Raw genomic sequence first — 17119 nt, forward strand, 5'->3', positions numbered from 1 at the left:
ATCTGCTCTGCCTTGAATGCCCTTCCATACCATTACTATCTGGAAGCTCACTTTTCATTCTTCAAGGCCCAGCCAAATGTAATATCCTCTGACCCACCTTAAAGTTCCTTTACCTGTGCTCTTACAGCAGTTTGTACCTAACCTCTATTATGACACTTACTACACTGTATTATAGTTACCTCTAAATAATAACCTGCTGAAGGACAGAGCCAATGCCTCATCTTTCTTAGAGGTTCCACAATCTACTACAATACCTCGCACATTCCAGACGATTAATTAGGCAATGATTTGTAACTATCACAAGGATTCTAGTATCTAGGAGAAACTAGTGGGAAACGTGCCTGAGGCTGACAGAAAGGGCTTTATGTTCTTTCAACATACTATGGGAAAGCTTCACTCTGCATTTAAACTATAGCAAAATATTAAAACTAGCCTCTAACTGACCTATAATAAATGCATTTTGTTAAATTAAAATAATATCTAAATTTCTATGCTGATTCAATATTTGTACAGTCAATAGACCAAGACTGATTTGACATTTAAAATTTCCAGGGACTTCCCTGTTAGTCCAGTGGTTAAGACTCCATACTTCCAATGCAGGGGACCCGGGTTCAACTGCTAGTTGGGGAATTAAGATCCCACATCCCATGTGGCACAGCCAAAAAGTTTTTAAAAATTTTTAAATAATAAAATTTCCATTATATGGAAATAATCTTTACTGATTTAGCACGTCACTGTGGCATATACCTTTCTCATGCTTTTAAACTTATGAATTTCTTTTTTTACATTTATATTATATTCTATTCTTACTCTTCAGGAAAGCATAGTAACAGCTTCACTTTAACGCAGTAGCTTGAAAAACTACAGTGGTTTGAAAAATTCTCATAATTCAATTACAAAATATTTTGAAAGCATGCCACCTGCAGATCTGAAGTAATTTTATATTTGGGAAAAACAATCCACTGTCAATACTCTGTTCATAAAATTATTATATGGTTTATATATAATGATATACTGATCCAAAAAGCATTTTTTAAGAAATGCTTAATAGGAATAGGAAAAATATGTTACTTATTCCCATCTTCGAATATTCTAGTCTAATTTCCTACCCTCTCAAACCCCGAAGAAAAATCTTGGACTTCACATCACTAATAATACCTAGTCTTTATAAATAGATGTAATTATGATGTCTCTACTTACATTGTAAGTACAATTAAGAAAAATAAAATTTGCCTTAAAAGGGTCACGTAGGGGGCTTCCCTGGTGGCGCAGTGGTTGAGAGTCCACCTGCCGATGCAGGGGACACGGGTTTGTGCCCCGGTCCGGGAAGATCCCACATGCCGCGGAGCGGCTAGGCCCGTGAGCCATGGCCGCTGAGCCTGCGCGTCCAGAGCCTGTGCTCCGCAACGGGAGAGGCCGCAACAGTGAGAGGCCCACATACCGCAAAAAAAAAAAAAAAAAAAAAAAGGGTCACGTAATGTAAGAAAATGTCTAGGACATAATGCTAATTTTTAAAAGTTGAATACAGGGACTTCCCTGGTGGCACAGTGGTTAAGAATCCGTCTGCCAAGGCAGGGGACATGGGTTCGATCCCTGGTCCGGGAAGATCCCACATGCCGTGGAACAACTAAGCCCGTGTGCCACAACTACTGAGCCTGCGCTCTAGAGCCCGCAAGCCACGACTACTGAAGCCCGCACACTCTAGGGCCCGTGGCAACTACTGAAGCCCGCGCACCTAGAGCCCATGCTCTGCAACAAGAGAAGCCACCGCAGGAGAACCCCATGCACCGCAACGAAGAGTTGCTCCCACTCGCCGTAACTAGAGAAAGCCCGCGCACAGCAACGAAGACCGAACGCAGACAAAACATAAAATATAATAAAAATTAAAAGTTGAATACAAAGGCATATACAGTATAATGGCAAATAAATATAAAGCCATTTATATACATTCATAGAAAATATAGCAAAATGTTACAATGGCTCTCCCTGGAACGTGAAATTGTAGGGTTTCTTTCCTTTTATATTTTTCTTTATTTTACATGATTACTAGGGACCCATGTTACCTTTATAATCATAAAATGTCAAGTTTGCAGTTTTTTAAGTATCACATACCTCTCATGGTTTCATACCAATATAAAAATATTCCAACATAACTGAATTTTTATGTACGAACTACCAATAGTGGGATTGATGCTGGTTTCCTTTAATAAAATGAACCAGATTTCAAAACTTGCATTTTAGAGTCACTTTAAACGCACCCCTAGAAGAAAAGTTTATGCAAGAGGAAAGGGAATAAACAAGCCAATATAATATTTACTCATTCTTGCCCTTTCTCTTCCAAAGAGCAAACACATTCACTCAAATTTCCCAACCTCACTCCTTTTTTTTTTTTTTTTTGCGGTACGCGGGCCTCTCACTGTTGTGGCCCCTCCCATTGCGGAGCACAGGCTCCGGACGCGCAGGCCCAGTGGCCATGGCTCACGGGCCTAGCCGCTCCGTGGCATGTGGGATCCTCCCAGACCAGGGCACGAACCGGTGTCCCCTGCATCGGCAGGCGGACTCTCAACCACTGCGCCACCAGGGAAGCCCCCAACCTCACTTCTTAGCTACAGTAAAAAATCCGCATAGTAACACAAAAGCACAGGCCTTAAGCGAAAGGTTACTGAGAAACTACCTCACATTAGTGATATATTTTAAGCTGGATAGATGTCCATATTAAAATTAATTATAATTAATGTTTCTCCATGTCTCATCTAAATATGAAAAAGATCTTCTCTAAAAAAAAATTCCAACATTAATCCACTCACACAAAGGTCTTCTTTTTCAGTAAGCAAACTTAGTAAACTGCACAAAATCAAAATGAACAGATGCAAACATACACGTGAACAAGAATAAGAATCAAACTTCACTGTAAAATTACTTGGTTGGACTACTACCACTGTAATGCATTTTCACAAAAGTTTCAATATCCAAATATACTTGGCTATTTTATTTTGGTACAGACTTGCTTATCCTGAGACTAAGTAAAGGCAACAGATGTACATCTCCCTCCCTGCCCCCACCTCCTGCCCACCCTTGACTAGGGCAGCAGCAGGTTCTCTTGCAAACAGTGTCTTCCACTAAACTAGGATAACTTTCTTTTAATCTTAAGGTAGCCCTTTGGGAAAATCCTCTCCTGAATTAGTGTGCAACCTCAGTTACTATCAAATGCCATTTCATCAAGTGAGTGACTAAAGACATTTGCAGATGCCTTCCTAGTTACGCTCTACTTTCCATGATCATGCTCTACTTGCTCACCTGTGTCATCAACAACAAAAGAAAAGAGGATAGCAGCAATTAGAAAATGGCAAGGATAAAGTGAACAAGACTACTGTAATGCGTTGCCAAGGTCTGTTTTAGAAAAATACCAAAGCAAGCCACATCCAAGGCTCCTCATCCAGGAATGAAGGGATCCCTGAACTGGGATCTTGGCTTTATTTTCAAGTAAATTTCAAAAAAATAAGAAAAATAAAAATAAATTTCAAGGGAAGTGTCCTATTTTCTAGAAGTCACACAAGTTAAAGAAAATGATAAATTTGTCCCCATTCCTCCATATTCCCTGAAGTGCTACGGGGGGTATTGGAAATAAAATTTAAACAAATACATAAAAACTCTCAGCTATATTTAAGAATAAAATAATTCATTTTAGCAACCCAAGTCAGTTGTACAACTAAAGAGGTAAATCTATGAAACATGAATACATTTGTATCTGTTTCATATAAATACAGAGTAAAAAAATAAACAACAGGACACTAATTTATGAATAAAACTTAAAAAAAAAACCAAACCATATATACAGTATATCTGTACTTGTACACTAGTATATCCATACTTGAAGAACTATTAAAAAGAACAAAGGTAATTTGAAGTATTTTGGTAATCTTACAGATAATGCTATTTAAGTGATTAAAAAAAAATTCTACAGACTAATCCAAAACTAGAAATAATCAGGTACATTCGTTATGTTGGCCTAATTCTCAAAATGGAAGTTGTAGGAATATTCTTTTTTTTTTAATTTATTTATTTTTGGCTGTGTTGGGTCTTCGTTGCTGCGCGTGGGCTTTCTCTAGTTGGGGCGAGCGGGGGCTACTCTTCGCTGTGGTGTGTTCTCATTGGGGTGGCTTCTCGTGTTGTGGAGCATGGGCTCTAGGCACGTGGGCTTCAGCAGTTGTGGCACATGGGCTCAGTAGTTGTGGCTCGCGGGCTCTAGAGTGCAGGCTCAGTAGTTGTGGCGCACGGGCTTAGCTGCTCCGCGGCATGTGGGATCTTCCCGGACCAGGGCCGAACCCGTGTCCCCTGCATTGGCAGGAGGATTCTTAACCACTGCACCACCAGGGAAGCCCCTAGGAATATTCTTCATATAAAAAAGTATCAACTATAGAGCAAGATGTTTAAGTCAAAAACCAGAAAGGGAGTCTATTAAACTAGGGTAAATGTTAGAAAACCCTACTAACAGCCTGCCTTTATTTCGCAATCATATGCTTCTCAGCATGTTCTAAGAACATTATCGCCAGGAAAAGAATGTTGAGCTCATGTATCTAATTTTATTCCTACCCAAAATAAGTCATCCTTCTTCATCTAGGGAAAAAAAATATGGGCAATTACTATGAACTACTAAATCTTTACTGATAAAGTTTAAATAATTGGGAGCTTCTCTCTCTTGAAGGCAGTATGGAAATGTCTGACTCTTCATGATACCAACTGTGCTCCCAATCCATTCTGCCTGTGGTTTCTGAGTGTGTGTTGCCCTATTTTTAATTTCATGCACAAAATGGAAGTTTATTCATTTCTACTGTCAATATCTTCCTTAAATTTGCCACCATCTAAGAATACATTACCATACATAGTGAAAAATAAGATCCAAGGTACAATTTCTAAGCTTAAGGAGCTCACAATATAAGCTATAAGATATTGGAATCTACATACATACACATTAAAGTAGTACAATAAGGTAACGTACTGAACGTGCCATATATGTGTATACACACTCCTCTGGGAGTTCCAATACAGGAAAGACAGGTATAGACTGAAGGGACAGAGAAGAGAAAGTTTAGAAAAGTGGTGAGTTTGAGCTGGACTTTAAGCCATGGGTAGAATTCACATAAGCAGGGGGGTAAGGAACATTCTAGATTGCAACAACAAAAGGTATAAGGGTGAGAATAAAAAAGAGCATGTGTATGGCGCACAGTTCAGAGGCAGGCAATCAAAAAATAAGTAGTACAAGAGGATGGCCTAATTTTTTTTCCAATTCCAATATATCCATGAGGATGACATCCTCCCATTATTAACAGTGGCAGGGGGCAGGAGTAAAGATTTTCACATCTGAGAGTCATAACTAAAATTGGTTTAGGAAGAAAGGCAGGAGGAGGATGGAATAAGCACTTACATCTGACGTCAAAATTTCAGATGTTAGGTGATAAGGGTGGCAGTAGTGAGAAAGAAAAACACTGACAGAAACAGGAAAGTTCAAAACTTGAAGCCAATTTTTTTCAACAAGATGAGACTCATTTTAGATATACTGGCTTTGAAATGATAAACCTCAAAATGCCTTACTGGAGATGTCAGACTGGCACTCAAGAGAACTGAAGGTTTGACAAATATTTGTGAGTTATCAGTAATATGGATGACAGGGGGTATGGAAAAGGGAGGAAAGAGGGGGTCGGAGTGTGTCCATCTGTCCCTGGCAAAGGCAACAGAAGCAAGAGGTCAAAGAGGTAGGGCTATGAATATCTAGGAGAATGCAACCCAAGAAATCAGTAACTAATGTAGGAAGGACCAATGGATTTGGCCTTAAGATTATTCTTGGTCCTGGGGAGATAAATTAAGCACAATGGTATGGGTGAACAGGAAACTAAGTAGGGTTACTGAAAAGCTAGGAAGGGGGAAAAGGGCCACACAAAGAAACAACAATAGAGAAAGATAGGCTGGTAGCTAAAGTGACAGCAACAACAACAACAAAAAAGGTATTTTCAAATTGTTTAGTCCTATAGCAGATAGCCATGTGAAGACAAAAGTCAGAGAAGAGCATGATGATGAAGGGAGAGTAACAAAGAGATGACAGTAAGATATAGAATACTACTATTAATTAGAACATATACTGAACGCTTACCTTGTGCCAATCACTCTGAGGCACTTTACCTGCATTATATCGTTTTATTCTAACAGCAAACTGTTTGGTATTTTTATTATCTCATGTTACAGAAGAGAAAACTAATGTGTAGAGTGGTTGAATTTCTTCCTTAGGATCTCAAACCTTGGAAGAGCCAGAACCAGGAACTGAATTAAGTTTGTCTGACACCAAGTCATTTCCTATAAACTTCTATGCAAAACAGAAAAGCATACATATGAGAGGGTGAATTCCTAAATATGTGTTGACTACCTGAAGAAAATTTTTAATAAAACTGTACATATGCAGTTTAAGGTAGGAAAGAATGTGGGTCTACCTTCTCCCTGTAACAACAACAAAAGCTTAAACCATAAACATTTGAGATAGAACATCCTTTTACAGTTTCCCCTCCTTGGATCATTTTGGGCCTAATTTCTCCATGGAACTTGACAAACTAGCAGTGTACATCATATGAGTTAAGTGATCATCTCACGACATAAAATAGGAAGTTACCTGCTGGTTTGCTCTTTAAGAAAAAGGTCTTGAACTGTAACTTTTCAAGATGGTAATTCATGGGAATACATACAGGAAACAAACAGGTAGAAATTAATTATGTAGCAGATTTTCTAATTTAACTGAATTAGGAAGACTATATACATGCTAAAAAAAAAAAACCCTAATCTTCTGGCACTTTGGTCACATCTAAAGAGGCTTTGAAAGTTTGGTTTCTGTACTTGAGATATGAGCTCATATAATCACTATCTGTGACTTTATAAGTATGGAGAAAAGCAAGAATACTCAGAAAAGCCAAGTTTGGATTAGGCAGAAAGACATTTACTGATGGTCAATATTCCCTTACTTCTCCCTTGATGTCTTCATTTTGGCATTATTCATTAGCACCTACATTAGAAAGTGAGGTCAGAAAGAAGCAGTGAAGTTCTTTGATTCTGAAAGTTATTAATAAGCTCTAGTAAACTGCCTTTTGCCAGAGAAATTAGAAAATAAGCACTAGGAGTTCAAGTTAGTTACAGATCTTAATTATTCATGTTATTCCTAGTCTGTGCCTCATTACCAATGGCTAAATCAGAGTTAACTCAATAGGTAATACAATATACTTGTAACCATTTTCAGGTAAGTTGTCTTGCTCCAGAAAATTGAAAATAATCACTAAAATGAAAAGTTTTAAATACTTGTAGATGTCAATTATCCATGTTATTCTTAATCTAGTATCTCATTACCATGGACAATACAACACCTGTATTGGGGTGGAATGAGTAATGAATCCACTACTGCAAAGCTTTAATCCTATGGTTTTTTTTCAATGAACTTGCACACTCAACCATTAGAACTTGGCCTATACTAACCATGCCCCAAGATATCTTTTATTTACAGCACCTTATGCAAAAAAATTCAACAATTTAGACTTCCTCTGCCAAGCACACATTTTGGATTCGGCAAAGCTTAAGGATTAACATATACCTTACCATCACCACTAAGTAAGTAAAAGAAGGACAAGCATATAACAAAGCAATTTTGACTGATAACAAAACTTCTATGAATATAAGAAATCAAAAATTCGAGGGTAGCTGATTTAGCCTGAAAAGAACAATGTAAATTTTAGTGTTCTCCCAAAGTGGCTATTTAAAATTCACATCCTCAAAAGATGCAATAGTGAAAAACCATAGATAGATGTACACAAATAAAAAAATATTGTCTACTGCAAAAACCTTTGTACTTTGAAACATTATCTAGCTAAATTTAGAAGCTGTCCAATATTATATCAGTAACTATATCTATCGCTTCAGATTGAGAAAACTTTTGAGATTATTTTATCTTCCATTCTTAATCTATTTTCAGCAATAACTGCTTAAAGTCTATGACTCTTGCATTTCTTAAGAAGCTCAAAAATTGCACAAAAATAATGTAATTGAGGTAACCATTCCATATCTCACTACCACAAAGAGAAATATATTAATGATGATCTCTTAACTTTGTATCACCTTTAAGAAAATTCCAGAATAATAAGTACAATAATGGAATCAACTTTTAATAAGAAGTCTCTCTCTCTGGCTTCTTCCTCAGCCTCTCAGTAAATCATTCTCCCCACCCTAGCATGGTCCACCTGTCAGACAATCTCTGGTGAATGTATTACATTAAAACAAAATAATGGATCTAACAATTTTAGAGCTTTTGCCCATTTCAAACTATTAGGACAAGGAAATCCAACATACAAGTAACATGTTAAGAAATGCCCATCCATGAGCTCTTACTGGCAACTGCTACCAGTGCTTCGATATCCAACCTCCTGTATGTGCTGGTCTGGCATTTAAGAAACGGCACTCCAATAACATGATCACATGCATTGCTTATTGCTCTAAATGCAACACTGACCAATTTTCTGTATTTTTAATGTTTGAAATACCTCTTTTGTGTCATTTCCCAATCAGAAACTGAAGTTTTATTGTCTTTTCTATTTGTAAAATGAAGCTACTTAACACTTAGTGAAAATGAATTAAATCTCTTTATGCCAAAGTTTAAGATATCCTGGCTACTAAGCAACTTACAAAATACTACTGTAAATTGTTCCATATCATTTCCCACCCTATCAGTATTATAAGAGACAGTCCTTTAAAATACTAGGTCTCCTAGCTAACAAAATCTCACACCCATGAAAAAGCAATCTGCGTTTTCATGATGATGATGATGATCTCACTCATTCAGTTTTATTGGTGTAATAATATTTATATCATAAGTCATTCAAACTTACCTTTAAGGATATAATATGCAGATAAATATCATCTTAAAATACCTTTAAAGCTAGAAATTTACACTGAAAAATACTGCTTGATCATTGTAGTGTAATCTTTGCAGGCCAGAATTAGGAGAAAAATAATCATTTTGCAAAAGATAAAGATTTATATCACATAAATAATAGGCATTCCCTTGACCTACTCATCAATACGACAACCATCACATAGTAAACGACCCCATACATTTAAAATGAATCCTCCTAAATCGGATATGGAATACTGAATTTTACAGTTCACATACCTGAACCTCGCTTGTTCTCTGTTTAATAGTATCTTCTTTCTCCTTAAGGTCCTGTTCCACATTATTCTTTTCCCTAGAAGACCAGCAAACGATGCAAGAATATTTGAGAACATCAGCTACAGCTGGTATGGTTATCCATCCTCCTAATCCTGAATCGTTTTTTAAATACATAGTGAAACATTCAATTTTTAAATGAAGGGCAGATTTTTCTACCCTCTTTTAATTATTTATGGAATAGAAATCAATATAAGCTCTGTTTGTAAAAAAAAAAATCGCTTTCTCACTAAAATGTGGTGAAGAGAGAATAGATTAAAAAAGGAAGAGGAGAAAAATAATCAATGAAACACTCAGGTTTCACTGATCTCACTGTTGCTATGGAAATGCTGCCCAATGAAAATTGCTGGTAAAAAAAAGGAGGAGTTGCATCAGCTCTGAAGCTTAACCCTTAAGTATCACTGTCAAATAAAATGAAAATGGCTAATAGAAACAGTCAACAATATTAGGGAAAAGGACATTTACTGAAGTGTTAATTTCCTCTTAAATCTCACTTGTGTGCACCAATTTTAGAATGAAACAACAGAGAAAATAGAAAAAGACTGTCAAAACACAGGCTATTTGCTCTATTAAATACCACATCTGTTCAAAAGCTATTTTAGGACCACCCATAAATACCAATTGATCAAATATATGACAATGTACACTAAGTAAAAAAAGAATCACATTAGCATTTATCTCTTTCTACTCTTCAGGTCAAACATGTTAGGATCCACTTTTAGTTTGAAACATCATTATCTAAAGTCTTATATGCTTCCATCAGAGCTGGATTCCTAAAGTGAATCTTAAGCAACCTTAGATTCAGAATTACAAAACAGAGCTATTTTTTTTGACATAATAAATTTAAATGCCCGTTTGTACTGCAATCTACCCACCCCACCCCCACTCCTTTCACTTTCTTTTTCCACAAAATGAGAGGAAAAAGCCATAGATTTCTGCAGCAATACATTTTTGGGGTGGGGGAAAGGTAAAAGAAGGCAATAAGAAGGGAGGATGCCATTCAATAAGTCCTCCAGATTAGTACTGCAGAGTTTCTTCTTAGAGCTTCATGACTATATTTCAGTTTCATCCCAGACATAACCCAAACAGAGGCTCAGCCTCCATTAAGCTGAGACATAAAGTAAAGTGAGAAAATTACACCAAAGGAGATACTTAAGGGACAACTACATGCTACATTTATATTTCTCACCTTTTTTGAGGTGAGATTTTAAATGTAGACAAAAATCAACTGTTTTGGATATGCAGGTGCAATGCTCTTAAGATTTATATGGGAGGAAAAAAAGCACAATAATATAGCTACTTGTATACTGTTACTTTTAAATACTTGAGATGGCCAAGGAGCTCACTAACCGTTTGTCAGATGGGTCAAAATGTGGGTCAAGATGTCAGTGGAGATTTTAAACATTCTCTTACCATGTGAATCATTGTTGCAGCCCGTTACTCTCACAATACCTCAATCTACTAATTAAGCAAAGCTCATTCCCCACTTCCAATCCTTATAAAATTAGATAAAATTGAAAACTAGAAAAACACAGGAAGAAACATCTAAATATACTCCACAAATTCTGCAAGTGCAATCTTAGAAATTTTTCCTTTCCTCCTTATGTGAGCAGAAGAGTGTTTTCAGTCCTGCCGCAGCATGTCAAAGATTAGTCACATGAAACACTAGCCTCCTCCCTTCATCCCAAATCCTCAGGCATTCCACACTAGGTCATTATCAGCCCAGCTCCTCCTTTCTGACAGTAGATAATGACAAAAACAGAAGACGCAACATGGTATCATAGACGAAAACTGCACACACTAATGTGCATGTTTGTATTCAATCCTCTCTTGCTCCCCTGTTAACTGCTGTCACTGTGCCTGGCCAGAAGATAAAGTGTGCATGCAGGAAAACAGGGCTGCAAGAAGGCAGTGAGCTGACTTAACACAGCCAAGACACAAGAATGGGAGAGCAAAAGAAGGAAGCTCACTTAGTGGAAAAAGAAAACATTACAAAGGACTCTCAGCTCTAACCAGCAAACAGTCTATGTTTGGCTAAAATGGAGGAAGCTTAGGAAGTACAAACTTCTCTTCATAATTTTGGGTGTGGCAGGGGTGTGGAGTGGTGATGATGTCAAACATCCTGAAGGCCATTCTCAACTAAATAAAATATGGGAATCTTTAGCGATTAATTTCTCTTAGTCTGAGATCAATTAAACTTAACTTTCAATCCACTTTTATCTAGTAAAATTCTGGTCTCATAAGTCCTTTTATTACCAAAACCAAGTAGTATAACATAAGTACTAAACAGAAAACTTTAAAAATAATAAAATGACCAGTTATATGACTTTCGATAAAAAACATTATTAATGAAAATCTGTCCTATAAACCAGACTGAAAATCAAATAATTTTCTCATTAATTTAGATTATAATTTCAGAGATACGAAATTGTTATACTATGGTATTCCATAGACACTTAACCTCTATAGCTTCTTCTCATTTCAGGCAAGTAAACATATCTAAACACACATTTAGGCACACTAACGATGGTTGACCATGTTCTTTACATTTTCCTCTCTTTCAAACAACAAGTATATTTTTCTAAAGGTGATGGATACATTAGTCAATACAAGAATATCCAAGCATTCTGTTTAACATTAGTAATTTAAAATTTTAATTCTTTTCAAGATTCTGTGCCACAATAAAAAGACATTTAGATGCAGCTTCCTAAGGAGCCCACCAATATATGTGGATAAGACAGACATATACTTCAAAACAGGTGTGTGAGCATTTTGCCACTTATCTTGGACATCAGGAAAAGCTATTGCCTTCACCTTAGTAACTTCTAAAAAAGGGAAATGATCCTATACACCCTCCATTTTAGACTCTCTCTCTGGCCCTATTCACTCCCAAGATGATAGCACATCCTGAGGAATCCACAAATATCAAAGCTATAAAGAAAGGCCAGAGAAAGAGCTCCCTGGTGTTCCAAAAGTTGACTGCTCTGATTCCATGGAACCTAGAATCTGAACCAGGAAGAAATGCAAAGCCCAAGCTAAGCTTTCAGAAGCCTAAAGTTGACAACTGCATAAACCTACTATGAAGTAGGCAAAAGCCACTCACAAGACTGGAGACCAGAATTCTAATCTGGCTCTACCATGAAATAGTTTTTCTGACTCTGATTATTATTTTTCACTCTGCAGATGCTGATATCTCTACCATCTTAAGATTTGTAAGGTGAAATGTACAAGATATCAAGTAATTAAGAAAAAAGCAGGCTTTGAGCCTATGCTATGGTTTTGTTTTACTCATAATATTAACACTACTTAGAATTTTAAATAGTATTGATGGAGTAATTTTTAAATTTGTTAAAAGGAATTATGGGGTACAAGACAGTTTATAAAACATTGATCTTGTCTTAATAATCAAAATAATTGCTGTCTACTTTTAGAAACTTATTATATGATTTTCAAAGCATAAGACTTGGAGTAAAATATAGTCCAGAATTCAAATACTGATTTCATCACAGGTCATCTTTGTTAAATCACTGTAGCAACAGCTGTTTGTTCTGGCTGACCCTCCCTTCTCCTAGTACTCAGCAATCTTTCTTTTAGGAGACTGCTCCTCTCTCCCTATTATCTTTCTACCCATATAGTTCAAGTAGAAAATGCCATCTTTTTACAGACTCAAACTCTCTGAGTAACAGCTGGCCAGGGATTAGCTCCTGACCAAAGCTTAACCAGTCACAGCTTCCCACCTCATAATCACAGGAATTACCTCAAGATTGGGCCCATGATCAAAGCCAAGGTGGTTAAAATCTTTATCTAGGATGCCTTTATTTGGAATTAATGGAAAACCACTATTACCACTACCATATCTACTACTACTACCACTAACAATAACAATTATTGAAACTAGAACTTATTAAGTATTTACTATATGATAGGTATTATGTGATAAGTACTTTACATGGATTATTTCATTCATTCTTAAGAAAAATCATTCCTGTGAAATGATGAAGGTGGGCAAATGTAGGTCAAGATGTTGTTGGCATTTGCTGTCTCTGTCTAAAGAATAATAAAATTTTTATACAAAGAAGCAGAGGTGAAAGGCAGGAGACAGAGAAATTTGGAAGGGCTTAAGCCTTGGCTATCACCCTCTGTGATAGTTAATTTTATGTACTAACTTGGCTAGGCCATGGTACCCAAATATTTGGTCAAACACCAGTCTGGATGTTGCTATAGAGGTATTTTTTTAGATAAAATTTACATTTAAATCAGCAGACTTTGAGTAAAGTAGATACCCTCCATAGTGTGGTGGGTCTTACCCAATAGTTTAAGGCCTTAAGAGAAAAAAACCTGAAGCTTCCCCAAGGAAGAGGTAATTCTATTTCCAAACTGTCTTCAGACTTGAGCTACAACATGAACTTTTACCTGAGTCTCCAGCTTATCATCCTGTTCTAGAGATTTTAGACTTGCCAGCTCCACAACTGTGTGAGCTAATTCCTTAAAGTAAATTGAAGGTAATATCTACTTTACATATCATACACAAACATTGTTGTGAGGAGTAAAAACGAGAATACACAACGGTACCCAATATATCCTTATGCAACTTTAAAACCTATGTATTGATTTAACAAATACTGAATTCTACTACATACCTGTCACTGTGCTGTACTTCAGTGATACAAAAAAACAATGAGACAGACACTTTCCATTAAGTGTATGTGAGGGGTTGGGCAGGAGAACATAAAAAGATAACTGCAATGCAGGGTACTGGGTGCTACAACAGGTAAGTACAAGGTGCTGTGGGAACACAGAAGATGGGTACCTGACTCTGGAGAGGGTATGAAAAGGCTTCCTTGGTATCAGTGAAGGCAGGATTATGGAACTGCAAAAATAAGCTGTGCAGACAGCAAGTGGTATATTTATCATATGGTATTTCAAAAGAAATTATTCCAGCCTGGGAATGCTTTGTGACAGAGAACCTTGAAGACTCAGTTAAGACGAGACTTCAGTTAAGCCCTGAAGGAAAGAATCAATGTTGGGTAGAAAAATGGCATTTCAAATGCAAGGGAGAGCTTATGCAAGAAAGCAAAAAGGATGTCAGTACAATGGCAGACTAAGAGGTAAACCAAGAAGAAAACTTCCCAAATTTGATGAAATACACACATCTACAACCCAAGAAGCTCAATGAACGCCAAGCAGGAAAACCCAAAGGAACTCACACTGAGACAATTATAATCAAATTGTTGAAAGACAAAGACAGAATTTTGAAAGCAATAAGAAACGAAAGACTTTTCATGTACATGGGATGAAAAATAAGGTTACCATTGGATTTCTCAGCAGAAACCTTGAAGGCCAGAGGCAGTGGGATGACATATTTAAAATGCTGAAATAAAAAAGAAACTGTCAACTGAAAATACTCTATCTGGAAAAACTGTCCTTCAAAAATGAGGGAAAAATTAAGATATTCCCAGATAAACAAAAGCTGAGGATTTCATTACCATTAGACTTGTGCTATAAGAGATGCTAAAGGGAGTCCTTCAGATTGAAATGAAAGGAGACTACTAGACAGTAAGTTGAAGCCATACGAAGGTATAAAGATCTCCAGTAAAGGTAGATACATGGACAAAACCAAAAACTAGTACTACTGTAATTTTGGTTTACAACTCCCCTTTATATTTTCTGTAAGATTTAAAAGACAAATGCATAAAAAATAATTATGAAGCTATGTTAGTGGATATATAATGTATGAAGATGTAATTTATGACATCAACAACATAAAGTGGAAGGGACAGAATTTACAGAAGTAGGATTTTGTATACCATCAAAGTTAAGTTGATATCAAGTCCAATTAAATCATTCAGTTTGGGATGATAAAATTCTGGAGATGAACAGTGGTGACAGCTGTGTAACAATGTAAATACACCTATGCCACTGACCTGTATGCTTAAAAATGGCTAAAATGGTCAACTTTATGCTATGTATATTTTACCACAGTGAAAAAATTAATAAAAAGGAAAGCACAGAGGTGAGAAAATTCCAGACAGCAGACTAATTTATCTAAGATGGAGGGTTCATGTGTGGTAAATAAAGCTGGAATGGTAGATCAGGGTAAGATTATAAAAGAACTTCAGTACTGGGTAAAACACACAGACTTTTAATTCACTGGCAATGGGAGTCCCTAAAGATTTCTGAGCTGTGCTTTTTTGAACTCTGAATGGCATTATTTAACAACATAGCTCTTCTTTCTCTGCTGGCTTCTGCTCTGTGGGGGAAGAGAGGAAGCAGAGGCTCTTATTACTGAGAAAGCTGATGACAATTGCTAGAAAGGCAATAGAACACTCTGACTCTGCTTATCTTGGGAACTGTCAGAAGTCTTGAGCTAGATTAGAGTAACAACTACAGACAGTTGATAAGAAAATTCTGGCGTGTAATTCAAACCAGTCTGAAAGTTAGATGGTCCTTCACTCTAAGAATTCATATTTAGTTGATAAAAACTTAAGTTTAAGTTTGAGAGTAAAGACAGTGATTTGTACCTTAAGTTTTTAATTTCTCTTTGCCTTAAATATATAATCATTACATAACTATATATTATTTCATTCTTTCAACAAACAGCTATTGAGTATCTACTACATGCCAAAAAAGATTAAACCAGGGCCCCTACTTACAGTTTGCTGGGAAAACAAACATACCCATTAATTATAAAACTGTTAAGATAACTGCTATAGGGACTTCCCTGGTGGCGCAGTGGTTAAGAATCCGCCTGCCAATGCAGGGGACACGGGTTCGATCCCTGGTCCGAGAAGATCCCACATGCCGCAGAGCAACTAAGCCTGTGTGCCACAACTACTGAAGCCCGTGCGCCTAGAGCCTGAGCAACGCAATGAAGAGCAGCCCCCACTTGCCACAACTAGAGAAAGCCTGTGCGCAGTAATGAAGACTCAATGCAGCCAAAAATAAATTAATTAATTAATAAATTAAAATATTGCAACAAATTCAATAAAGACTTTAAAGAAAAAAAAAAGATAATTGCTATAAAAGTTTAAGTGCATTCAGTCCTATGGGAAAAACTAAACTTCTTAGTTCTAAGAGGTTGGCTTTTTTAACGAGCTTTAGTTTTGAAAAAAAAAGTCTGAATGTATTCACGGGGATAAACTGTTGAAAGCCTAACTGGAATCAGGAGAAAACACAAACTTGGGGTATGGCTCACATGACCACTGCCCTGTCAGTGGCAGAATCCAAAATTAGATGTTTCACTTTTTAAAAGGAGAAATGAAAGTTTATTTTGCAAACCCCCAATAATTAATTTATTCTACTTATCTAGCAGAACAAAATGAGATGAAAAAACTCAAAGAAAAGAAATGTAAGACTAGAACTTGGTTTTCGTAATTTAAAAAAAAAGGATAATAAAGTTGATGGGGATGACTAATTTATATTGTATCTAGAAATACTTCAGCACAATTCCTATCACACAATAAGTGCTTAGTAAATGTCGGCGATCATCATCATCATCATCGTCATCATCATACAATTTACTAGTATAAAAGTGGAACATTTACTGGCTTTTTGGAAAGTTGTAATAAAGCATCCAGAGTGATGGCAGTTAAACTTAAGTATGTTGGTAGAGACTGACTCCTAAATCCTTCAGGAGCTGAAATTTCTTGGTAGATATTTGTTTCCCAAAGACAAACTGAAACACATTCTAAAAAGTATTGCTCTCTTAAAAGAGGTAAGTGCCCCTTAATAAGCTACCAGTGCCACAAAATAATACAAGCAAATAAAACGTAATTTTTATAGAAAACAACTGATTCAGACCAGAGTGGTCCAAGAGAAATATGACACACATGTAATCTTAAATGATCAAATAGCTATATATTAAAAAGA

The 17119-nt window shown here is 36.5% G+C and overlaps 1 protein-coding gene across 3 annotated transcripts in view; it reads right to left on the reverse strand.

The window, feature by feature from the left end:
• EPS15 (epidermal growth factor receptor pathway substrate 15) overlaps window positions 1-17119 on the reverse strand; it is a gene marked incomplete at both ends in the record, with an annotated part of 167787 nt that overhangs the window by 57224 nt on the left and 93444 nt on the right. For all 3 annotated transcript variants that reach the window (XM_079727163.1, XM_079727162.1, XM_079727161.1), the window contains one exon: window positions 9197-9269. In XM_079727163.1, the coding sequence (XP_079583289.1) occupies window positions 9197-9269 (73 nt within the window). The remainder of the gene's footprint in view (window positions 1-9196; window positions 9270-17119) is intronic.

The sequence above is a fragment of the Hyperoodon ampullatus genome (genome assembly GCF_949752795.1).
Source record: "Hyperoodon ampullatus genome assembly, chromosome: 2".
In the NCBI taxonomy this organism is placed as follows: Eukaryota; Metazoa; Chordata; class Mammalia; order Artiodactyla; family Ziphiidae; genus Hyperoodon; species Hyperoodon ampullatus.